This window comes from Gouania willdenowi, chromosome 10 (assembly GCF_900634775.1).
Source record: "Gouania willdenowi chromosome 10, fGouWil2.1, whole genome shotgun sequence".
Lineage (NCBI taxonomy): Eukaryota > Metazoa > Chordata > Actinopteri > Blenniiformes > Gobiesocidae > Gouania > Gouania willdenowi.
In genome coordinates this window covers 5,639,153-5,665,008 of record NC_041053.1, presented here as the reverse complement: position 1 = coordinate 5,665,008, position 25,856 = coordinate 5,639,153, and the positions used below count along the sequence as shown (strand labels likewise).

At 38.9% G+C, this 25,856-nt stretch overlaps 1 protein-coding gene across 1 annotated transcript; it reads right to left on the bottom strand.

Annotated features, from left to right (window-relative positions):
• Positions 1-19: 19 nt before the first annotated feature.
• On the bottom strand, positions 20-24,506 carry LOC114471544 (retinoic acid receptor responder protein 3-like). Its single transcript, XM_028460391.1, has 4 exons — positions 24,344-24,506; positions 19,144-19,196; positions 10,738-10,846; positions 20-387 (listed from the first exon to the last, which is right to left on the bottom strand). Exons 2-4 carry the CDS (start codon positions 19,156-19,158, stop codon positions 20-22), a joined length of 492 nt encoding a protein of 163 aa, XP_028316192.1. The 5' UTR covers positions 19,159-19,196; positions 24,344-24,506.
• Between the last annotated feature and the right edge of the window lie 1,350 nt (positions 24,507-25,856).

Genomic DNA, 25,856 nt, shown 5'->3' with positions numbered 1-25,856 from the left:
TTATTTATGCTTTGTGTATTTAAGCAGTGACACTAACCTGTTGAGACTCGCCCCTGGCGTAACGCAGCTTATTGACGAAGTGTTCACAGTTTTTTGTGACGACGCTGTAGTCCAGCTCACGGCCAACCGCGTGGCGGGCGGCAGTCACGATGTCTTCAGCTCTTCGGGGGACATGCTTCTTGTCCAGGTCATTGTTGACCCTCCACCCATCATATCCGACCACATCCGACAGTTTATCCTTCTGCACCAAGGCTTTCCCATTTGTCAGAGATACCATGCTACTTAAGATCCCGCTACTTAAGATCCCGCCACTTGAGCTCCCGCCACTTGAGCTGCTCCCGCCACTTGAGCTCCCGCCACTTGAGCTCCCGCCACTTGAGCTCCCGCCTGAGAACAAATGGGAGAAGAAATGGGCAACTTTTATCAGAGCAGGGGCCACAAAAATTAGATTTTCTAATCCAAGGGTTATATTATTGGTCTGTGTTTGTTAATCAGTGTTTGTTTGGTCAGTGTCAGATCAATGTGATATTTAGCTGCTGTGATAGTTAGCTGCTGTTATAGTTAGCTGTTGTTATAGTTAGCTGTTGTTATAGTTAGCTGTTGTTATAGTTAGCTGCTGTGATAGTTAGATGCTGTTATAGTTAGCTGCTGTTATAGTTAGCTGCTGTGATAGTTAGCTGTTGTTATAGTTAGCTGTTGTTATAGTTAGCTGTTGTTATAGTTAGCTGTTGTTATAGTTAGCTGCTGTGATAGTTAGATGCTGTTATAGTTAGCTGCTGTTATAGTTAGCTGCTGTGATAGTTAGCTGTTGTTATAGTTAGCTGCTGTTATAGTTAGCTGTTGTTATAGTTAGCTGCTGTGATAGTTAGCTGTTGTTATAGTTAGCTGTTGTTATAGTTAGCTGCTATGATAGTGAGCTGCTGAGATAGTTAGCTGCTGTGATAGTTAGCTGTTGTTATAGTTAGCTGCTGTTTTAGTTAGTTACTGTGATTGTTAGCTGCTGAGATAGTTAGCTGCTGTTATTGTAAGCTGCTGGGGACGATGGAGCCGCTTTCGTTCCTTGAGTAACGCAAGATGGCCGCATCTACAAATGCATCTACAGACAGTGGAGATGCTGCTCCTCACCTGCCGTCAAAGAAAGACATTTTGCTACTAAACGCCAGCAAAGAAATTACCAAACTACGGGAAGAGATTTGTCGCCTTTCTAACGAGCTAAAAAAGAAAGATGAATTACTCACCAAGTATACGGACACGGTTTTACTGCAGTCAGTAGCGCTGTCATCCTACCTCCATAATATTCCATGTGACAACACGCTTCACTGGAAGAATCCGTGTCCAGGACTGTCCTGTTCTACACCACGCCTGCCATCGTGGGCTGAGGTTGTTGTCCGCGGACAAAGATGACAGAATAACACAGAAAACGACATCCCTCCTCCTCCGCTTACTCTCCACAATCGTTTTGAAGCTCTCTCATATGAAAACTGGGACAAACTAAGTCCAATTAAAACTCCAACGGAAACTCCACCACAACCAGCTGTGATCCGCCCTCTAGGCATTCCCTGTCAGTATAACAGGCACACACTCATTCCTAACACTCTTTTCCCGCAAACTACACTCGTTATCAGTGATTCAGTAACGAAGAATGTTAGATTCTTTAATGCCATCACACACTGTATTCCAGGTGCTACAGTTCGCACTATCTTAAACAAACTTAATCAAATGTTACCCAAGCTTCCAGCAACTGTCACTAAAATAGTGTTACATGTAGGAACGAACGATACCACCCAACGTGAATCGATACGGACCATGAATGAGTTTAATCTTCTCTTTAACATTCTAAAGGCATGTGGGAAATCAATATTTATTTCTGACCCTCTTCCCACATTAAATAGGGGTGTAGAAGCATTTCTATGGAACCAGAACAGTATCATAACGAATGAACTCTTGCAGGGTTTTTCATGAATGCACATGCTTTGTTTCACAGTTGTATTTCAAATTCACACAATCTGGTTCATAAATATATATTTTATGCAAACTTGTAATATAAATTCTGAAATGCACACACTCTACTTGACAAATATTATTTTGAGGCACACTTGTAATATAAATCCACAGATAATGCAAATTGCTGAATGTGCATTTACAAACTGCTTCTGTGCTGTGAAACCTCTGAGCATTTGTGAGAGAAATCTGTGTGGTGAATTTTGAGACTGCCCTGACGTCGCGGGTCAATAAAGGTCACCATTGGCTGATAAAAGTGATTGACATATTCATCAGCCAATCAGGTGTGTTTGCTTTCAGCCAATCATATGGCTTCTTACATTTTCTCAACATTTGTTTGAACACTGCACATGGTCACACATATCAGTATCTCTGCAATTGGTTTAAAAGTGTGGATAAAATGTAAGATGCCATATGATTGGCTGGAAGCAAACACATCTGATTGGCTGATTAATCTGTTCATCAGTTTAATTTCATAAAGCGATATTTCATAAAAAGGTCGCCCCCTGGTATAAATCTGAATTACGTCTTAAACAGGCATCGCGAAAATTAGAAAGGAAGTGGCTCTCCTCAAACATGGTAGAAGTTTAATACTGCCTGGAGAGAAAGTTTATTAGCTTATTAAAAAAAAAGCTCTCCGGAAAGATAGAACCTCCTATTCTTCAACTTTAATTGAGGAAAACAAAAACAATCCTCGGTTTCTGTTCAACACCGTAGCCAGGTTCACAAGCCACAGCTATGTAGAACCCTCTATTCCTGTCAATCTGAGCAGTGACGACTTCAACTTCTTTACTGATAAAATTCTAACAATTAGAAACAAAGCTAATGTCCCCCCTGCAGGCGTGCGCAATAATTTCTTAAACAAAGCAGCTCCTGAAATAACCCCAACATGTAGCTTTTATTTACACATTTTCACTCCAATTGGCCTATCTGAACTGACCTCAATAGTTGGTGCTTCTAAACCAACAACCTGTCTTACACTTTTGGTCTTATACAACATGTGACTGGTCCGACACACACTCAAGGTCACACTTTGGATCTGGTTATCTCTAAAGGTGTTGATATCTCTGCTGTTGATGTAAGAGACTTAGCTCTAGTCTTTTTTGACTTTAAAACTGTAACATCTGTTCCCCCTACTTCTGTGTGTTTAAAGAAAAGGTACACAAATGACATCACATGTGCACAGTTTATGGAAGCCATAGCAATGACACCAACCTTGAGTGCTGAGACAGTTGATAATCTTTTGGATGAGTTTAATACTAAAGTCTGTTATGTCATAGATGTGGTGGCTCCAATCAAAACTAAAAGAAAACCAAACACTCAGAAAACACCTTAGAGGAGGACTGAGACAACGTAGAATTTGAAATCTGATTGTAGAAGAGCTGAGTGTAAATGGAGATCAACAAAACTACAAATTCATCTAGAACTGTACAAAATAAGTCTGCGAAAATTCAATGATGGCTTGTTCAAAGCAAGGCAGCAATACTTTTCTGAAATTATTGCCGAAAAATGTCAACAACTCTTGCATATTGTTTTCTGTAATTGAAAAGCTCACAATCCCCCCAGATCAGATAGCCCCTGAATTACTGTCAACTGGAAAATGCAATAAATTTGCTTTATATTTTTATGAAAAAAATACAATCAATAAGGTCAAACATCAGAACAAACCAGCAAAATAACAAAAATCTTGAACAGCTTCAACCACTGAGGGATGAGTCAACTACAATGTTAGAGTTTATTACAGTGAACCCAAAAACAATAGAGTCTGTTCAGCAGCTGAATGCATCAACATGTTGCCTTGACACAATACCCTCAAACTTCTTTAAAACTGTTGTAAAGTCAATTGTCACTGATTTGTGTCAGATAATAGACTGCTCATACCAATCAGGCATCGTACCAAAATCCCTGAAAGTAGATGCTGTGAAACCTCTGTTAAAAAAAGAGAACACTGGATGCCTCTATACTGGCTAACTATAGACCAATCAGCAACCTTTCATTCATGGCCAAGATCATTGAGAAGGTGGTCTTCAACCAACTGAGTCAACATTCAACAAAATATTTGATACATTTCAGTGAGGTTTTCGTTCTCATCACAGCACATAAACTGCTCTTATCAAAGTGATCAATGACATAAGGTTGAACACTGATTCAGGAAAAGTATCTGTTCTCATTCTATTGGATCTAAGTGCTGCATTTGACACTGTAAACCATGCAATTTTATTGCACAGATTGCAAACATGGGTTGGACTAAAATGGAAAAGTAATGCAATGGTTTAAGTCATACTTGGAGAAGTGAAGTTATTTTGTAAGCATTGGAAACTTTGAATCTGGCAGATTACCAATGTCCTGTGGGGTTCCTCGGGGCTCTGTTCTTGGACCCTTTCTATTTAGCCTTTATATGCTTCCTTTAGGACAAATTTTACAGAACTGTAAAGTTGATTATCAGAGTTACGCAGATGACACACGACTATATCTATCACTGAACCCAGATGACTATGGTCCCATTGAGGTGTTGTGTGACTGCTTAGAAAAAGTAAACTGCTGGATGAGTGAAAACTTCCTTCAACTAAACCATGACAAGATGGAGGTGATTGTCTTTGGTAACAAGGAAAAGAGGACTGCTGTCAGCAAGTATCTTGAGTCTCGATCTTTAAAAGCTGAAGACCAAGTCAAAAATCTTGGTGTTCTGATTGACTCATAAAGATCAGGAGAAACTGGTCCATGATTTCATCTCCAGCAGACTGGACTATTGTAATGGTCTTCTGACAGGAATCCCCCAAAAGAGCATCAAAAAGCTACAGCTGGTTCAGAACGCTGCAGCTCAGGTCTTAACCAGAACAAAGTGATCAGAGCACGTTACTCCAGTTTTAAAGTCTTTACACTGGCTCCCAGTCAGCCTCAGAATAGACTTTAAAGTTCTGCTGCTGGTGTATAAATCTGTGAATGGGTTTGGTCCAGAATACATCAGTGACATGTTAGTCAGGTATGAACCCAGCAGGTCTCTCAGATCTATGGACACAGGTCAGATAGTGGAGCCCAAAGTTCACAGTAAACATGGTGATGCTGCGTTTAGTTGTTCAATCAATCAATCTTTTATTTGTATAGCGCCAAATCATAACCAATGGTATCTCAAGACACTTTACAGTAGAGCAGCCTTAAGGACAGACTCTTCATTTTATGGATACACACATATGCATATATACGTATATACACATACATATGTATCCCACACCCAACATGAATTCATCATGGCGGCAAGGAAAACCTTCTGTTAAGCAGCAGGAACCTTGTGTGGATCCCATTCCTGTGATGAACAGCCATCCACGTTATGCTGTGTTGGGTGTGTGCAGAGGAAAGGGTGGAGACAGAGTTGTTGAGACTCTGTAACTCCACACTGAGGATCCCACGGACCTGCAAGACAAAAGCCAGAAGGAGTACAGGAGCAAACACACAAAGGAAGAAGCAGACATAGAGGGAGTGTTAGAGAGAGGAATGGGACCCTCTCCGGTCCCTCTCTAACCTAAATGACCTCTCTCTTAACGCCCTCTCCAACCTCTCTCCAACCGAGCATGCCAGACCCCCCGGCAGTCTGTGCCCATTGCATCTTAACTATGAGCTATGAGCTGGTTCCTAACTAAAAGCTTTATCAAAGAGGAATGTTTTGAGCCTAACCTTAAAGGTAGAGAGGGTGTCTGCCCCCCGAACCGTGGTTGGTAGATGGTTCCAGAGAAGTGGGGCCTGATAACTGAAAGCTCTTCCTCCTATACTACTTCTAGAGACAAATGGAACAACGAGTAGGCCAGCATTTTGAGAGGGTAGTGTTTTGGGGGGATTGTATGGCACTACAAGCTCCTTGAGATAGACTGGTGCCTGTCCATTTAGGGCTTTATAAGTGAGAAGAAGAATCTTGGATTCTATTCTATATTTTATGGGAAGCCAATGCAGAGAGGCGAATACAGGAGTAATGTGATCTCTTCTCCTGGTTTTAGTCAGTACACGTGCTGCAGCATTTTGAACCAGCTGAAGTGTCTTAAGCGACTTGCTTGGGCAGCCTGCTAAAAGAGAATTACAATAATCCAGTCTAGAGGTAACAAAAGCATGGACTAGCTTTTCGGCGTCGCTCTGAGACAGGATAGATCTGATTTTAGCAATGTTACGGAGATGAAAGAAGGCAGTTCTTGAAGTTTGTTTTATGTGAGAGTTGAAGGATAAATCCTGATCAAATAGAACCCCAAGGTTTCTAACAGTCGTGCTTTGTGCCAGAGTAATGCCATCTAGGGCAGTTAGGCTAGCATAGGCTTCTCTAAGGTGTCGTGGTCCCAGTACAATGACCTCAGTCTTGTCTGAGTTAAGAAGAAGAAAATTTTGGTCCATCCAGGCCCTAATGTCCTTTAGACAGGCCTCAAGTTTAGATAGCTGATTTGTCTCACCTGGCTTCATTGATACATACAGTTGGGTATCATCAGCATAGCAGTGAAAGTTAACAGAGTATTTTCTCATAACATTACCAAGGGGGATCATATAGATGCAGAAGAGGATTGGACCTAGCACAGAGCCCTGAGGAACCCCGTAGCTTACTTTAGTGTACACAGAAGACTTATTATTCACGTGTACAAACTGGTACCTATCAGATAGGTAGGACTTAAACCAGTTTAGGGCAGTCCCTGTGATTCCAAGTAATTTCTCTAATCTCTCTAGTAGAATATAGTGATCTATAGTGTCAAAAGCTGCACTAAGATCTTTTACCAGCACTGAGACTCGTCCTTCATCTGAAGCCCAGAATAGATCATTAGTTACTTTAACGAAAGCAGTCTCTGTGCTGTGTTGAGCTCTAAAACCTGACTGGAAGTCCTCGAACAGGTTGTTGTTTTGAGCTGAGCCACCACAACTTTCTCAAGAATCTTTGAAATAAAAGGAAGATTAGATATAGGCCTGTAGTTTGCTAAAGTGCTGGAATCAAGAGTAGATTTTTTGAGAAGGGGTTTGATTACAGCTACTTTAAAGGACTGTGGCACGTAGCCTATTAATAGGAATATATTTATTGTCTCCAACAAAGATGGGCAGACTAGGGGAACAACTTCTTTAAACAGCTTAGTTGGGATCGGATCTGAAAGGCAGGTCGATGGTTTGGAGGATGAAATAATAGAGTAAAGTTCCTGAAGTCCTATATGTGTGAAACAGTTTAGGTTAGGCCTATTTACATTTAATGGTACAGCAGGCCCAGGTGAAGGCAGGGAGTGGCTAATTTTATCTCTAATCTTATGAATTTTATCATTAAAAAATGTCATAAAGTCCTCACAGCTGAGGGCTAGAGGAATCATGGGCTCAATAGAGCTCTGACTTTGTGTTAGCCTGGCTACAGTGCTGAAAAGGTACCTCGGATTATTTTATTTTCTTCAATTAGTGAGGAGTAGTATGTAGATCGACTATGTTGTAAGGCTGTCATGTATTTACTATGGCTTTCTTGCCAGAGTATTCGTGACTCCTCTGTTTTATTGGAGCGCCACATTCTGTCTAATTTACGGACTGTTTGTTTGAGTGTGCGAGTTTCAGAGCTAAACCAAGGAGCTTTCCTCTGACGGTTAATAGCTTTTTCCCTCAATGGGGCAATTGAGTCCAAGGTGGATTTTAGTAGACTAGCAGAGCTATCGACAAGCAGATCCAGTTGAGAGGGGTTCTAATTAATATCATAGTTATTTATTGGATGGTGCACTGAGTTTAAGGCAGCAGTAATGGCCTCTTTAAATTTAGCCACAGCACTATTGGACAGATTTCTACTCGTAACTATTTTATTGCACAGTGCGAGATCCGCTAGGTTAATGTTAAAAGATATTAAAAAGTGATCTGATAGCAGAGGATTTTCAGGGTAGACTTTTAGTTCATTAATATCAAGGCCATATGTTAGAACAAGATCAAGAGTATGATTTAAACGATGAGTAGCTCCATTAATAGTTTGAAAAAAGCCAACTGAGTCTATTAGGGACATAAAGGCTGAGCTCAGGCTATCACTATCTTTGTCAACATGGATATTAAAATCTCCTACTATCAGTATTTTATCAGAACTGAGGACTAAGTTTGATATAAACTCAGAGAATTCTGATAGAAATTCAGAATAAGGGCCTGGAGGACGGTATATTATCGCAAATAAGACTGGCTGGCAGGTTTTTGATTCGGTATGAGATAAATTTAAAACCAGGCTTTCAAAGGAAATGTAATTGGCCTTTGGTTCAGGATAGATTAGGAGAGAGGAATGATAAATAGCTGCTACACCACCTCCACGGCCTATGTCTCGTGGCATATGAGTATTTAAATGACTGGGAGGAGTGGCTTCATTTAAACGAATATATTCATCTTGATACAGCCATGTTTCAGTTAAACAGAATAAATCAAAGTTATTTTCTGAGATAAGGTCATTTACTTGTAGAGATTTGGATCTCAGTGATCTGATATTTAATAAAGCACATCTAATGGATTTATGTTTTGGTGTTTCTATAATTGAGATTTTAATTTTTTTCAGATTTTTATAATTGATAGCTCTTTTATTTGATTTTATGTTAAAATCATTGTGAAATTTGGGTCGGGGGCAAGCGCAGAGGGGAGTGGAGGACTCCACCTCTGTAACATGGTCTCATTCATGAGATGTCATAACAGTGACTGTGCCATGTTTTCTGATAGTAGAGATGCTCCCGCCAAATTATTGTGGATTCCATCTCTTCCTATCAGGTTTGGTTTTCCCCAGAGGGATCTCCAATTATCAATGAAGCCCACCTCGTTTTCTGGACACCACCTCGATAGCCAGCGGTTAAATGATGACATGCCATCACTGGTCAGATTTGGTAAGGGACCAGAGAAAATTACGGAGTCCGACATTGTTTTAGCATAAGCACAAACTGATTCAATGTTCACTTTGGTTGCTTCCGACTGACGACGTCGGGAGTCATTAGTGCCGACATGGAGGACTATCCTATCAAACTTACGGTTACTCTTTGCCAGCAACTTTAGATTTGATTCTATGTCGCCCGCTCTGGCCCCTGGGATGCACCTCACGATGCCCGCTGACTTTGCTAGCTTCACGTTTCTCACTATGGAGTCGCCAATTATCAGAGTTTGTTCCCCAGTGAGTGTGTTGTCTTCATGGAGGGGGGAGAACCTGTTTGAGACGTGAACATGGTGGTGTCCCGAACAGCTTTTTGACCTTCGACTATGCTTACCACGGACAGTAACCCAGTCATTGCTGGCCGGGGGGGAAGCTAAGCTAGAGCTAGCGCTAGTACGGTCCGCACCGGCTAGGTCCTGCTTGCTAGCTTCGGGTTTGGTATCAGGGGTGCGGAACCGCTTCTCCAGAATGTTGATCCTCGCCTCCATATCTAACAGTACACTGCACTTTATGCAACTACCATTGTCCCTAAAGGAGGACGAGGAGTAACTAAACATCTGACACACCGGGCAGGAGAGCGGAGGGGAGGAGAGAGAAGCCATAGGTGCTAAATTTAAGCTAAGCTAAGCTAAGGACAAAAAGGAAGTTTAAAGGAGATTACACTACCTCTAAGAGGTGAGGTTGCTTTTTACTTAACCTTCGTACGTTTAACTGTACGGTAAAAAATTAAAACAAGTGTTTTCAAGGCTAGAATATCAATGACAACAAGTTTGATTAGCGTTAGCAGAACACAGTAGTAGAGCGCTGCAAGCAGCGGTAGAGCGTATACAGGAAATGATCGATACGTCACCACGTCACGTCCTCACCAGCCAACCAACTACTGGGTGCATTGTTATAGTAAGAGTAAAAGACTTCACATAAAACATAACCAATGCATAGAAGCGAACAGCAGATGGCGGCAAAACACCATTTTTGTACCGAACCTGCACTACACATCAAAAATCTACTTTTTCGAACTCCTCCTAGTGTTTAGGCTCTATCTGCACCAAACTTTGCACATACAATCTTCAGACTTAAAGTAAAAAGTTGAGTAATAAATTTTGTTTGTTCAAAATAAGCGCAAATTTTTATTGAGTAAAGTTTTCTCGCTAGCTAAAAACACACACTGTTTCATATTTTTGTCAAAGTAAAAGCTATCAACATCAAACTCAATTCGCTTGTGTCAGAGGTCAATCAGAGGCTCTGTGCAAATTTGGCGCATTTTGGCCTGTAACTTTCACGTTTTAAATCATATCTTCATAAACCTTTTATCCAAGTATTCCCTAAATAAAGTTGCATCTTTTGACATAGGCCACGCCCACTCCCACATAATATTTTTCTTTGCAACTTACTACACATCAAAAACCTACTTTTTTTAACTCTTCCTAGTGTTTCAGCTCCATCTGCACCATTCTTTGCACATACAAAACTTTAGACTCTCCTGATCACCCCAAGCCCGTCATCCTTTGTGACGTACTTCCATGTGACCCAAGCCAATGCAAATATATATATTTTCCATCTGAATGAGTCATAAACAAGTCATACACCTGATCTGGGTATGTGAATTATTGGTTAGGTCAAGCAAGCTAATGGAGAGAAATCCTGGATATGTTCATCCAGCTTCGAAGTACAGGGCCCTGAATGTATTGTATTTAATGTATTTTTATTGATACATGTATGGGGCAGGGGGATAGGTTAACCTTATACTTAATAGCTGCTTACATAGATTGTTACAAACATTTTGATTTTTTGTGGTTTGATCCTGATAATTATTGATTGTTTGCGTGGTGTTGAATGCTGTTTTTATTTTAGGGACTTACAGTAAGGAGTTAGATGAACTACATCGCCATCTCCAACGTACAAGGCCCAGTGATGGTAAATGCCTTGCAAGAACTCAATGCGGTCCCCAGGCTTTGGTTTCTCATCACACTGTAGGAACCAAGAGAATAAATCATATGTAGTAAGAGTCAGAATATCCTCACCAATGAAGGATTATACAGCACTTCATTTACAACTCCTGCAGACAACAGTATAATTACACACCATGGCCCTCATTTATCAACTGCTTGTACATTCAGATCTGAGAGACCAAATTCACTCAAGTTTCATTATTTATCAATTCTGATGTGAGTGTACGCTGTGATCAGATCTCACGTCAGATCTGACCTTGTGTACGCAAATCTGAGTGTGTGAATTTGTGGCACAGCACAGCAAATGCTGACTGAGACTAAAATTAAAGTATTAAACAAGCCTCAGCTGTCATTTAAGCATAAGCAGACACACATTCAGAATTGTTTTTTTTTTTCACGAAATATCATAAAACCCCACAAATAAACTCTACTCTCGTCCCATGTGCATTGGGGACCCAATGCACATGGGACTCAGTGCTGCTATGCTCCATCTTAGAGAATGAAGTCCTATTTCCTCCGTATAGCCCCCAGTGATGTGCTTTACGGCAGAAATAGGACCACATTCATGCTTTATTTTTTGTAATGAAAATTTTTATTTTGCTTTACAACTTTTTCAACAGCACTAACATCGAACAGTCAGACAGCAGAGCAGTAGTAAAAGACATTTATCATTATTTCTTGGGTCCAAGGAATCACAACTAAAACAAATAATAAGATCTATACATAGGTTCTGTAAGTGTATGAAAGTGTGTACAATAACACTTAGTCAAATATCTTTCCCCAAGATTTAGCAAAAACATCTGAATCGTCATTTAACCTTGCCAATAATTTTTCATATGAAACAATTTTCAGAATGTTATCCATCCACCTGTCAAAATCTTGGCAAGCAGGGTCTTTCCAGACACCAAGAATAACCCTGGCTGCAGCCAAAGTTCCCCCTTTTAAAACCATGTATTCACATTTAGTTATGCCTGGCACAACTGATTTATCACCTAATATACATAATCTTGGTGACCTGGGTATTCTCTTACCAATCCACTTCCCTATACAATCCAACACTTTTTACCAGAATGGAAACACTCTGTGACATTCCCACAGTGCATGCATAAATGTCCCAGTGACCAACTGGCATTTCCAGCATTTATCATTTGCTATAAGCCCCATTCTTTTAAGTTTAGAAGGAGTGAAATACCATCTATGTATTAATTTATACTGAGTGAATTTCCCTCTAGCCTCTCTAGTATATTTACCTGAATGTAAAATTATTTTGTCTCATATTTCTTTATCAATATCACAGCCCAAATCTCTCTGCCAAATAAGCCTCAAGTTTTCACATATATTCTTTCTTAAGTTATTAAACAATTTATAAAATAAAGCCGCCCTATGGGCTCCATCAGGTAGATTACAAAAATCCACAACTGGGTTTGTTTCCTGTGTACACTTCCCTTTCATAATACAATTTCTCAACTGTAGATATTTCCAAAAATTTCCCTTCCTTTCCAGGCCAAACCTTTCAATGATTGCATCAAAGGACATAATCACTCCATCCTCATAAAGATCACCAATTGTGTGAATTCCCTTCTCACACCATTCCCTCCAATAAACAGTTCTCTTACCAATCCGTAAAATTGAATTATGCCACAATGAAGCATAAGGTTGTCTCAAGTGAGATATGTCACACAAAGTGCGCACCTCTTTCCAAACATGTTTTGAGTATATAAGAACCGGATTGCCTTGTATGTCCACGCCATTGGCATCAGTTGTTTGGGATAAGACATCCAGCACTTTAAAAGGGGCCATCAACTCGACATTTCAAACGCAAAGTTATAGAGCTTTACATTAGGAAGAGCCACACCTCCAAGTTCTCTTGAGGACCACATTTTCTTTATATTTATACTTGGTCTTTTCCGGTCCCATAAAAAATCTTTGACCATTTTTTCATATTGAACAAATACAGTGGTATGAAAAAGTTTGGGCACCCTTGTAAATGTTCATGATTTTCCTTAATAAATAATTGGTTGTTTGGATAACAAATTCCAGTTAAATTTATCATATAGGAGACAAACACAGTGATATTTGAGAAGTGAAATAAAGTTTATTCGATTTACAGAAAGTGTGCTAGAATTATTTAAACAGAATTAGGCATGTGCATAAGTTTAGGCACCACAAAAGAAAAACAATACTTAATATTTTGTAGATCCTCCTTTTTCTGAAATAACAGCCTCCAAACGCTTCCTATAGCTTCCAATTAGGGTCTGGATTCTGGTGGGAGGTATTTTGGACCATTCTTCTCTGCAGATCATCTCTAGTTCAGTCAGGTTTGATGGTTTCCGAGCATGGACCGCCCGTTTTAAAGCACACCATACATTTTCAATAATATTCAGGTCTGGGGACTGAGACGGCCATTCCAGGATGTTGTACTTGTTCCTCTGCATGAATGCCTTAGTAGATTTTGAGCAGTGTTTAGGATCATTGTCTTGTTGAAAGATCCAGCCCCGGCGCAACTTCAACTTTGTCACTGATTCCTGGACATTGTTCTCCAGAATCTGCTGATATTGAGAGGAATCCATGCGCCCCTCAACTTTAACAAGATTCCCAGTGCCTGCACTGGACACACAGCCCCACAGCATGATGGAACCACCATCAAACTTTACTGTAGGTAGCAAGTGCTTTTCTTGGAATGCTGTGTTCTTTTTCCGCCATGCATAACGCCCCTGGTTATGCCCAAATAACTCTATTTTAGTTTCATCAGTCCACAGCACCTTGTTCCAAAATGAAGCTGGCTTGTCCAAATGTGCTTTAGCATACCTCAAGCCACCCCGTTTGTGGCGTGTGCAGAGAAAAGGCTTTTTCCGCATTACTCTTCCATACAGCATCTCCTTGTGTAAAGTGCGCTGAATAGTGGAACGATGCACAGTGACACCATCTGCAGCAAGCTGATGTTGTAGGTCTTTGGAGCTGGTCTGCGGGTTGACTGTGACTGTTCTCACCATCCTGCGCCGCTGCCTTTCGGAGATCTTTCTTGGTCTTCCACTTCGGGCCTTAACTAGAACTGTGCCTGTGGTCTTCCAATTCCTCACAATGTTCCTCACAGTTGAAACTGAAAGCTTAAATCGCTGGGATAGCTTTTTGTATCCCTCCCCTAAACCATGATGTTGAATTATCTTTGTTTTCAGGTCATTTGAGAGGTGTTTTGAGGCTCCCATGTTGCCACTAATCAGAGAAGATGCAAAGAGGAAACACCTAGAATTTTCCTACTTAAATACCCTGACTCATGATTGGATTCACCTGTGTATGGAGATCAAGGATCACTGAGGTTACCAAAACAATTTTGAGTTCCAATAATTAGTGCTAAGAGTATTAAAATCAATAAGATGCAAGGGTGCCTACATTTATGCACATACCTAATTTTGTTTAAATAATTCTAGCACACTTTCTGTAAATCATATAAACTTTATTTCACTTCTCAAATATCACTGTGTTTGTTTCCTATATGATAAATTTAACTGGAATTTGTTATCCAAACAACCAATTATTTATTAAGGAAAATCATGAACATTTACAAGGGTGCCCAAACTTTTTCATACCACTGTATATCGACTGGAAATTTCACCGGTAACATCATGGAAACATAATTGAACTGCGGAGCAATCACCATTTTAATCACATTAATTTTCCCCCACAGAGTAAGCTTTAATTTTTCCCATTTATCCAAATTAGTTTTAATTTTCAGGAGGAGGGGTTTCATATTCGTTTGCATTATTTCTTCTAGGTTCGGGTTTAATAATATTCCTAATTATTTCATACCTGATTGTAAAAATTTAAAGTTGAAGGCTGTGATATATTTAGAATAACATAGTGCATTAAGTGGCATAGCCTCCGATTTGCTCCAATTTATCTTGTAGCCCGACAGCCTGGAATAAGAGTCAACACATTCAAGTAAAGCTGACAGAGAATGTGATGGGTCTGTTAAAACCGCCAAAATGTCATCCGCATAAAGAAACAATTTCTGTTCTCTCCCACCAGCTCTTATACCTTTAATTTTTGTCTCTGACTGAATTTTCTGAGCTAGGGGTTCCAAAAAAATGGTGAAAAGCAGTGGAGACAGACTACATCCTTGCCTCATTCCCCTGGATAAATGAAAAAAATCTGATACCAGACCGTTTGTTAAAACAGCTGCCTTTGGATTTGAATAAATAGTCTTCACCCAATTAATAAACTCTGACCCAAAACCAAACCTACTAAGGACCGTCATAAGAAAACCCCATTCCACCCGGTCGAAAGCCTTCTCCGCATCCAGGGAGAAGGCCGCCACCAGTTCCAAATAAACCCTACTTTTGTGCATAATATGAATAAGTCTCCTCATGTTGTCTCCCGAACATCTACCCTTAATGAAGCCAACCTGGTCCCCATTAATGACAGAAGGCAGCACCTTTTCTAAACGCGAGGCCAAAATTTTTGTTAAAATCTTACAGTCAACCCCCAAAAGACTGACAGGTCTATAATTTACTGGATCAGATAAGTCTCTATCCTTTTTAGGAATCAAGGATATCAGTGCCTCATTAAAAGAACCCGGTAAAGATCCTGATTCGTAAGCCTCTACATAAACTTTAAGCAATATTGGGCTCAAAATGTCAATGTATTTTTTATAATATTCGATTGGAAAGCCGTCAAGGCCTGGCGACTTTCCATTTTTCATAGCTAAAATAGCCGCCCTTATCTCCGCTTCTGTAATAGGTGTATCCAATTGCTCTTTTTGACTAACAGTAAGTGTCGGTAATTCTAGGTTTGAAAAGAACATGTCCATTTCCTTATCACTGACAAGGCCAGAAGATGTGTATAAATCCTGATAAAATGCCTTAAAAACCTGATTAATTTCTTTTGATGAGGTTATCACATGGTCTGCCTTTTTTATCATTGATATATTGCTAAGATTATCCTGCTGTTTTAGTTGTCTAGCCAATAACTTCCCATTTTTTTCCCCTCCCTCATAGAATTTAGTCCTTAATTTGAATAATGCATACTCGGCTTTCTTGTTATAGATATCATGTAATTGATATTTCATTTTACAGATAGTTTGATACTTTTCCTTTGAAAATGCTTTTGCCAGGTCCTTCTCTAATTTATGTATTTCCTTCTCCAATTTATTTTCTTTTTCCCGGTTATCTTTTTTCACCTTTGAGGCATGTGCAATTAATTTCCCCCGTATATATGCTTTGGATGCTTCCCAAACTGACGCCACCTTATCTGTTGAGTCCATGTTAATCTCAAAAAACATTTTGAGATCATCTGAAATCTCCTGACAAAACGATTCATTTTGTAACAACGTAGTATTAAGCCTCCAACGCCCCCTCTTTAACCTATCAACATTTAAGTTAATATGTAATTCAACTGTTGAATGGTCACTAATAACTATTGTCCCTATTTCACACCCCACTACCGAGTCAATTAAAGTTTTGAATATCAAAAAGAAATCTATCCTTGAATATGTTTTATGACAAGTGGAGTAAAATGTGTACTCCCTTTCACCATGATTAACCAGCCTCCATATGTCCACTAAACTGATGTCCTCTGCCAGCATATGTATTGCCTCTCTATCCCTAGGTGAAGACAGGCCCCTTGGTTTACTTTTATCAATCACTCCATCCATCACTTGATTGAAATCTCCCCCCAAAATAACGTGTCCCTCTTTGTTACCTATTACACTATTAAGTAAATGAAAAAAATGTGGGTCCCCTTTATTAGGAGCATATACATTAAACAATATAGTTCTTACTCCATTGATAAGTAGGACCAGGGGACGGATCTGGATAAGCATAATGCTTTTTTCCATCGCCCTTTCCGGCATGCAAAAGGACAAAAAAAAAAAAAAAACCAATGATGTGATTTTGCTCTGAATGTCAACTGAATTTCTGTGAATGCAACCATTTCGGAAATGAACTGAATAAAAAATAAATAAATAAATAATGATAATAATAAGTGCTTCTGCACAGATGATTCTACCCTCCTTATCATTATATTTCTTCAATAATACAAAGCTTAAATTTTTATTTATGAGAATCATGACGCCGTTTCTCTTACTGGAATATGAGCTATGTAATACAGTCCCAACCCAATCTCTTTTAAATTTTTGGGCTTCTTCATCCCCTGCAATATGAGATTCCTGGATGTATGCTATATCTGTGTTCTTTGTTTTCAAATATGACAGTACCTTCCTCCTTTTAATTGGATCTCCACACCCCTTTATGTTCCACGATGTTACTGTAATATACTTAGACATTATATCACATTAAGGGAAATATCAAGCACGTAAATCACAATTGTATAGACAATATATACATCAGAATACACAATACAAAACCTTGGCCCATATACTAATGACTGCTGTCTGAAACTTGAACATTTACAACACAAACACACTCCCCCCCTCATCAACGCAGAACACCGCTGACCAGCTCCACTAGTCCCAAACCTCCCCATCCCGAACATTAAATAGTCCGGGTTACCCTAATTTACTTGGTCCGTGAGACACTCACCCGTGCGACCGACGGCCCCACACCCCAGACAAACTCCCCCCAACCCATCAATTGCTGACCTTACATTGTAAGAAGGACATGCTCTTCTTTATTCCCATAGCTTATGTTGACCGCTGCAAAAATCTTTCCGCCTCTCTCCCGTCAGTGAAGGCTTTCCTTTGACCATCCCAGGTAAACACTAACGTAGCAGGGTAGAGCACCCGGTGCTTCACCTGGAGCTCCCGAAGACGTTTCTTCACTGGGTTGAACGCTTTCCGCTTTTCCGCCAACTCCTTCGTGAAATCCTCGAAGACCGAAAGCTTGCTGCCCTCCCAATCAATGCCACGCTTCTCCCTGGCCATCCTCAATACCTTCTCTCTTGCAGAAGAACGTAAAAAGCGTACAAACACTGCTCTCGGAGGCTTAGTGGGGTCTGGAACAGGTATGGGAACACGATGAGCGCGTTCAATCTCAAATTCACCGTCAGTAGCGAGACCAAGCGCGTCCGCTAATATCTTCTCCACATATTGAACCATTTTCCCCGCCTCCTTGGTTCCTTCCTTAAGACCAAACAAACGTACATTATTCCTCCGACTCCTGTTTTCCATATCCTCAATCCGTGACCACAGTACAGCCACTCTCTCGTCACATTTCTCTAGCTTGGTCTTAGCTCGCTCGTGGCTATCCTCCAGGTCCGATACGCGTTGTTCGACTTCACCCATGCGTACCTGGATGCTCTCCACGGATTCCTTCAGCTCGGTAGTCGTCTGCTTAATAGTGACTACATCCGCTGCCATAGTCCGTAGGGTAGCATTCATTTTCCGTATCTCTTCAAACATGTTAGCGCTCATTTCCTGGTCCTCTTCCCCAGCCACTGCTGTGTTAGCATTAGCTTCGTCTTCAACAGAATGAGATTTAGCTAGCTTCTTCGTGGTTAGCCTTGTGGTCGTAGCCCCCTTGAAAAAGATTCCTTTACTGGCACTTGACATATTTCCGACGACCGCAACTCAAACGGGGCCTCCCACTCAGCAAGAACAGCAATAAAATAGCACTTATTCGAAGAGCATGTCTCCCAAAGTAACGATTTTAGGTATGGCATCAGGGAGCCACCTAGTGTGAGACCATCAATCTCGGCTGCCCCACCTGACCCACATTCATGCTTTATAATGTAAATACTTCCTCAAACTTTTTACAAACGCGCTGCAGATCCAGTAATGTGTTGAATTATAGGTGAAATTGGCTGAAAGCATCATAAACATAGGTAACCGACAACATTAGTATTTTAAGGTTTTTTTTAAATCATTAATTTCCATCAATGTGATATTTATTGCCTAAAGCCTGGGGACTGAGGTTGACAAAGGGGCAGACTTCACCTGCAGGAGCGGATTCTCTTCTACAGAGTGTTTAAATGCGCTTCTTAAATTCCAGTTTTCACACATTGAAAAAGCACTTGTTTTGTTATACCTCAGATGTGAGGATGCCAATTTTCATCTTGGGAAAGCATCTTTTCATGTTTGACTTCAGTGGGTGGGGCCTCCGAAACAGGAGGGTGTATCATGTTAATGATGATCAAATTCAGCCGCCGCATTTATGAACACCTGATAAATGCCACCATTTGTACACTTGGATTGGTCAAATACGAATGTTTAATGAAACATACGTTGGTCCTGTCGTACGACCAAATGTGGACTCTGATTTGCACCCGTTTTTACGCAAAGTTGATAAATGAGGGCCCATGAAACCACATCTTCAGACCATAAAAAAAGACCATTAAAAACATCCATGAGAGAAACTCACTCACCCGTGTCAGGGCCATGTTGTGCTTTGTTGTGTTAGCAAACAATGTCTAATGATCTGAGAAAAAACAGAAAGTCAAACATAACTTTTCATGGTAATGTTTGCAAATATCTGCAGCAAAGCGATCACCTGTGTAAACCATTTTCAGCCGTTAATAACATATTTCACCACTTTCCTTCAGTTGCCCATATTTTTCTTATTTTGTGTTGTTTTCTATATTGTAATGGTCTTCTGACAGGAATCCCCCAAAAGAGCATCAAACATCTACAGCTGGTTCAGACCCAAGCTGCAGCTCGGGTCTGAACCAGAACAAAGAGATCAGAGTTTTAAAGTCTTTACAATGGTTCCCAGTCAGCCTCAGAATAGACTTTAAAGTTCTGCTGCTGGTGTATAATCTGTGAATGGGTTTGGTCCAGAATACATCAGTGAGATGTTAGTCAGGTATGAACCCAGCAGGTCTCTCAGATCTATGGACACAGGTCAGATAGTGGAGCCCAGAGCTCACAGTAAACATGTTTGTGCTGCTTTTAGTTTAGTTTTAGTTTTAGTTTTAGAAGTGAAACAAACTGCCAGCAGAGCTGAAGTCACCATCCAATGTGAACATTTTTAAATCAAAGTTAAAGGAACTCTTTTTCTCTACTGTCTACGACTGAGAGGGAGATTTTTAATCTCATTATTGTTGATTTTAAATGTTTTTACTGCTGATTTTTAATGTTCTTGTTGATTTTTAAGCTGTTGAATGTTTTCTTTTGCACTTTTTAATTATGTTATGGACATTGAATTGCCTTGTGTATGAAATGCACTACACAAATACATTTGCCATGTCTCATTTCTGTCATTCTTTGTATAGCTCTCTATCATTTCATCTTTCTGTCTCTGTGTCATTTTTTTCCTTCTTCATTCCTCTATCATTCTGTTTTTCCTAAACACATCTATACTTTGTCTTTTACAGTCATTGTGTGTTATTTCTGTCTATGTTTTTTATGTAATTGGTCTGTTTTTTCCCCACTGCATTCTATGTGTCTTTCTTTGTCTTCTTACTATAATTGCCTCAACAATGTTTTTGTTTTACATTCTTTCACTTTCCTTTTCGTCATTCCTTCCTAATCACCATGTCCCTCCCTGCTTTTCTCTCTCTTCTTCAAGTCTTTCCTGTTTTTTGTTTTTTTAGATAAAAAGGCACTAAAATGTCATATATACATCCATCAATAGAACAACAGATAGGATAGTATACAGTATTAAACTCAAAACTACAAGTTAAATCTATACACAGAGGAACTGAACAATATAGACAAAAAAACAACACAAATAAAGAAAAATATTAAATAAAATAAATAATCCATACCTATGGGCTTTTAAAGTTCATGGTACAGTAGAGTGTAGATTTAAAGGGGGGCTATAGTTTGTTTTTTGTTTGTCAAGGGATTTCAAATATTGTAAAAGGTGTTGTGAAACTCATTCAAATGAGGTTTGATTTTTGAGTATTTTGCTTTGTGTATAAAAATCTATACACAAACAGTGTAATAATTAAGAGTGTGTATTGTATGGCATCAGGCGATACGATTCACATCTCGATACAAGGTCACGATACGATACGGTATATCCCGATATTAAGGTATAAGGCAATTATTGCTATTTTTTAAATTTTATATGTGACTAAAAAAACAACTTGGAACAACATGAGAACATAACGTATGAAATATATTTTATTGGCATATTTTATACTCAAAACATTGGCTTTAACATGCCATGTGCCAACAACTTAAAATAAAAAATAACATATAATCAACCTGTGGCTTTTAAACCAACTTTGACTTCAGTGCAACTTAACTGAGGTATGTGCCTAGAACAACAAATCCATGCAGAAAGTTAGTACTTTCTTTATAGATTTTATTGAAAAAACACAGGCTGGTCAACATGCCCAGGTTTCAGTGAACTTCTTTGTTCAGTTACAATGTCTTCTGCAGTGGAAAAGACTTTCCTGGTTAAATAAAGGTTAAAAAATAAATAAATAAAATCAATATGGATGCATTTTGAATCGATCTGAGAATCGTGCGACGTAATGTTGTGATATATCGCCCAATGGACAGTAACTATATCTATAATCTATCTGTGATGGTCAGTAACTATATCTATAATCTATCTGTGATGGTCAGTAACTATATCTATAATCTATCTGTGATGGTCAGTAACTATATCTATAATCTATCTGTGATGGTCAGTAACTATATCTATAATCTATCTGTGATGGACAGTAACTATATCTATAATCTATCTGTGATGGACAGTAACTATATCTATAATCTATCTGTGATGGTCAGTAACTATATCTATAATCTGTCTGTGATGGACAGTAACTATATCTATAATCTATCTGTGATGGACAGTAACTATATCTATAATCTATCTGTGATGGTCAGTAACTATATCTATAATCTATCTGTGATGGACAGTAACTATATCTATTTGTCTGTGATGGTCAGTAACTATATCTATAATCTATCTGTGATGGTCAGTAACTATATCTATAATCTATCTGTGATGGTCAGTAACTATATCTATAATCTATCTGTGATGGACAGTAACTATATCTATAATCTATCTGTGATGGACAGTAACTATATCTATAATCTATCTGTGATGGTCAGTAACTATATCTATAATCTGTCTGTGATGGACAGTAACTATATCTATAATCTATCTGTGATGGACAGTAACTATATCTATAATCTATCTGTGATGGTCAGTAACTATATCTATAATCTATCTGTGATGGTCAGTAACTATATCTATAATCTGTCTGTGATGGACAGTAACTATATCTATAATCTATCTGTGATGGTCAGTAACTATATCTATAATCTATCTGTGATGGACAGTAACTATATCTATAATCTATCTGTGATGGTCAGTAACTATATCTATAATCTATCTGTGATGGACAGTAACTATATCTATAATCTATCTGTGATGGACAGTAACTATATCTATAATCTATCTGTGATGGTCAGTAACTATATCTATAATCTGTCTGTGATGGACAGTAACTATATCTATAATCTATCTGTGATGGTCAGTAACTATATCTATAATCTATCTGTGATGGACAGTAACTATATCTATAATCTATCTGTGATGGTCAGTAACTATATCTATAATCTATCTGTGATGGACAGTAACTATATCTATTTGTCTGTGATGGTCAGTAACTATATCTATAATCTATCTGTGATGGACAGTAACTATATCTATAATCTATCTGTGATGGACAGTAACTATATCTATAATCTATCTGTGATGGACAGTAACTATATCTATAATCTATCTGTGATGGACAGGACAGCGCGTTTATCAGACATGTCAACAGGTTTTACGCAAATTACCTTTAATTATCTGACACCATGTGAGTGCAGACAGTACGGAAGAGGATTAGGGCCACTAAAAAAAAACAAAAAAAACAGAGCTAATTATGAGAGGCCGTTTAGGAGAAAACACAGTGAAAATGAAAAAAAAAAACACAATGAAAACCAAAAAAAACACAACGAAAACCATGGATTTACACATTAGATGGTGCACTTGTACATTGAAATGCAATTTTTTTTTAAATATATAATTATTTAAAATTTACATCAGATTTTTTTTTCACATTGATAAAGCTCATTGGATAGATATGTTTTGTTTTAGTTTTTTTCACAATGAAATTGCGTGTCTGCTTTTTTTTTTTTCTTTCATTCAAATTGAAATTTTTTTTATAAATAAATAAAAATCATTGATGTGCAACTGGACATTGATGTCACCGGAAGGTAGTTGTTGTTGCCATAGACATGAATACTGTTGCCGGAAGGTTGCTAGAGAATAAACACTGGCTCCCAGTCAGCCTCAGAATAGACTTTAAAGTTCTGCTGCTGGTTATAAATCTGTGAATGGGTTTGGTCCAGAATACATCAGTGACATGTTAGTCAGGTATGAACCCAGCAGGTCTCTCAGATCTATGGACACAGGTCAGATAGTGGAGCCCAGAGCTCACAGTAAACATGTTTGTGCTGCTCTTAGTTTAGTTTGGTTTTAGTTGTCATTTTTTTTCCTTCTTTATTCTGCTATCATTCTGTTTTTCCTAGACTCATATATACTTTGTCTTTTACAGTCATTGTGTGTTATTTCTGTCTATCTTTTTTTTATGTAATTGGTCTGTTTTTTTCCCCACTGCATTCTATGTGTCTTTCTTTCTGTCTTCTTACCATAATTGCCTCAAATAATGTTTTTGTTTTACATGAGGACATGAATACTGTTGCCGGAAGGTTGCTAGAGAATAAAAGTACTGCTACGCGCTATTGTAGTGACTCCACTTGCTTTTCTCGTTTGCTGATAATTATTGTTGTTGCTCTGCTGAGAACTTTTTTGTTTTTGTTTTTTTAGTGGCCGTAATCCTCTTCCGTTACATGAACCTGATTAAAAAATTGTTACTGACATTGATTTTAACTTAAATTCTAACAAGAATTCTCTGTCACAGTAGATGATGTAACACAGAGGCCTGTGTGAAAGGTGAGAGCTAGCTGCTACAATCACATCTCAGTTTAAAACACTCAAACGGGCTTTTATGTTGTTAAAACACCACTGGAATCACAGATGATGGTTTTATTAATATAAACGGGTAAATGAGCTCATGTCTTACTTTGCAGTTGTTTCACAAATATAAAAGTTAAAAAGTGATCAGGATCAGAGACACCGACAACAAAAATCACAATAAAAGAATATGTAGAAGAAGAAAGCCACTTGGACTCATATTTACATTTTCACACTTTAAAATAGTTTTGTAAAATGTTTCTTAATAATGTGAGGGCTTTTTTAAATGTTCAAAACTGTAGACCTGAGTACACGGAATTTCACCTTATTATAGTTTTTGCAGTGAGTGTCGATATTTATTTACTCCAAAATGAAATCATCCGTCATCATTATCCATCTCAGGGACACAAAACACAGCAGCTATTAATTTAATTTATAGTGCAAACTGCTCACTCACATTTATGATAAAACTCCAAAATCACTAAAGCTACTAATAACATTACATGAGATTTTAGTTTTAACATTTACCATCATGTACACAAAATATATAGCTCCAATCTGTGTTGTTTTGTTACATGTGAATTTTATCAATGAAGTCAATAAAGTTTATTCTATTCTATTCTGTTTTGTTCTGTTCTCACCTTTAAACACCAACGTAGTAAGGCTGACAATAATGTCCCACAGTCTCTTTTTTCAGCTTCTTCAGAATAAGTAAAGCTGTCGATCCTCAGCAACAAACAGATAAAAATGACAGCATTTCATTGTCCCAACAAATAGGGCTGGTTTATCTTTCACTTTCTTTCTTTCTTTCATAGTTTCGACCAAGGGATTTTATAGGACAAGAGCAAGTAACACAAAAGCACTGTGACCTTTTATAGACTAGATCACTCCACTGTTCAGACGTTGTAATACAATGAGTCAGTTGTCAGTAAGGAAATGTTTGTGTTACCTGGCAACAGCTTTGTCTCCCTTCCAGATGTGGACATATTTGTTTGGGTTAAATTAACTATAATAAAATCATTCATCTCTTGTGGCTTAATACTGGATTGTTTGGTCTGAATTTGGTCAGTGTTTGTTTGGTCTGTGTCAGGTCAATGTGATAGTTAGCTGCTGTGATAGTTAGCTGCTGTAGTAGCTGCTGTGATAGTTAGCTGCTGTTGTAGTTAGCTGCTGTGATAGTTAGCTGCTGTTGTAGTTAGCTGCTGTGATAGTTAGCTGCTGTTGTAGTTAGCTGCTGTGATAGTTAGCTGCTGTTGTAGTTAGCTGCTGTGATAGTTAGCTGCTGTGATAGTTAGCTGCTGTGATACTTAGCTTCTGTTGTAGTTAGCTGCTGTGATAGTTAGCTGTTGTGATAGTTAGCTGCTGTTGTAGTTAGCTGCTGTGATAGTTAGCTGCTGTGATAGTTAGCTGCTGTGATAGTTAGCTGCTGTTGTAGTTAGCTGCTGTGATAGTTAGCTGCTGTGATAGTTAGCTGCTGTGATAGTTAGCTGCTGTAGTAGTTAGCTGCTGTGATAGTTAGTTGCTGTGGTAGTTAGCTGCTATTGTAGTTAGCTGCTGTGATAGCTAGCTGCTGTGATAGTTAGCTGCTGTAGTAGTTAGCTGCTGTGATAGTTAGCTGCTGTTGTAGTTAGCTGCTGTAGTAGTTAGCTGATGTTGTAGTTAGCTGCTGTGATAGTTAGCTACTGTGATAGTTAGCTGCTGTGATAGTTAGCTGCTGTGATCGTTAACTGCTGTGATAGTTAGCTGCTGTTGTAGTTAGCTGCTGTGATAGTTAGCTGCTGTGATAGTTAGCTGCTGTGATAGTTAGCTGCTGTAGTAGTTAGCTGCTGTGATAGTTAGCTGCTGTTGTAGTTAGCTGATGTTGTAGTTAGCTGCTGTGATAGTTAGCTGCTGTGATAGTTAGTTGCTGTGGTAGTTAGCTGCTGTTGTAGTTAGCTGCTGTGATAGCTGCTGTTGTAGTTAGCTGTTGTTGTAGTTAGCTTCTGTTGTAGTTAGCTGCTGTAGTAGTTAGCTGCTGTTGTAATTAGCTGCTGTGATAGTTAGCTGCTGTTGTAGTTAGCTGCTGTGATAGTTAGCTGCTGTGATAGTTAGCTGCTGTTGTAGTTAGCTGCTGTTGTAGTTAGCTGCTGTGATAGTTAGCTGCTGTTGCAGTTA

Coding starts and splice junctions, on each gene's coding strand:
- LOC114471544 (XM_028460391.1), bottom strand. Junction 388..10,737: donor AGTTCATCTAACTCCTTACT/GTAAGTCCCTAA, acceptor ATTTGTTCTCAG/GCGGGAGCTCAAGTGGCGGG.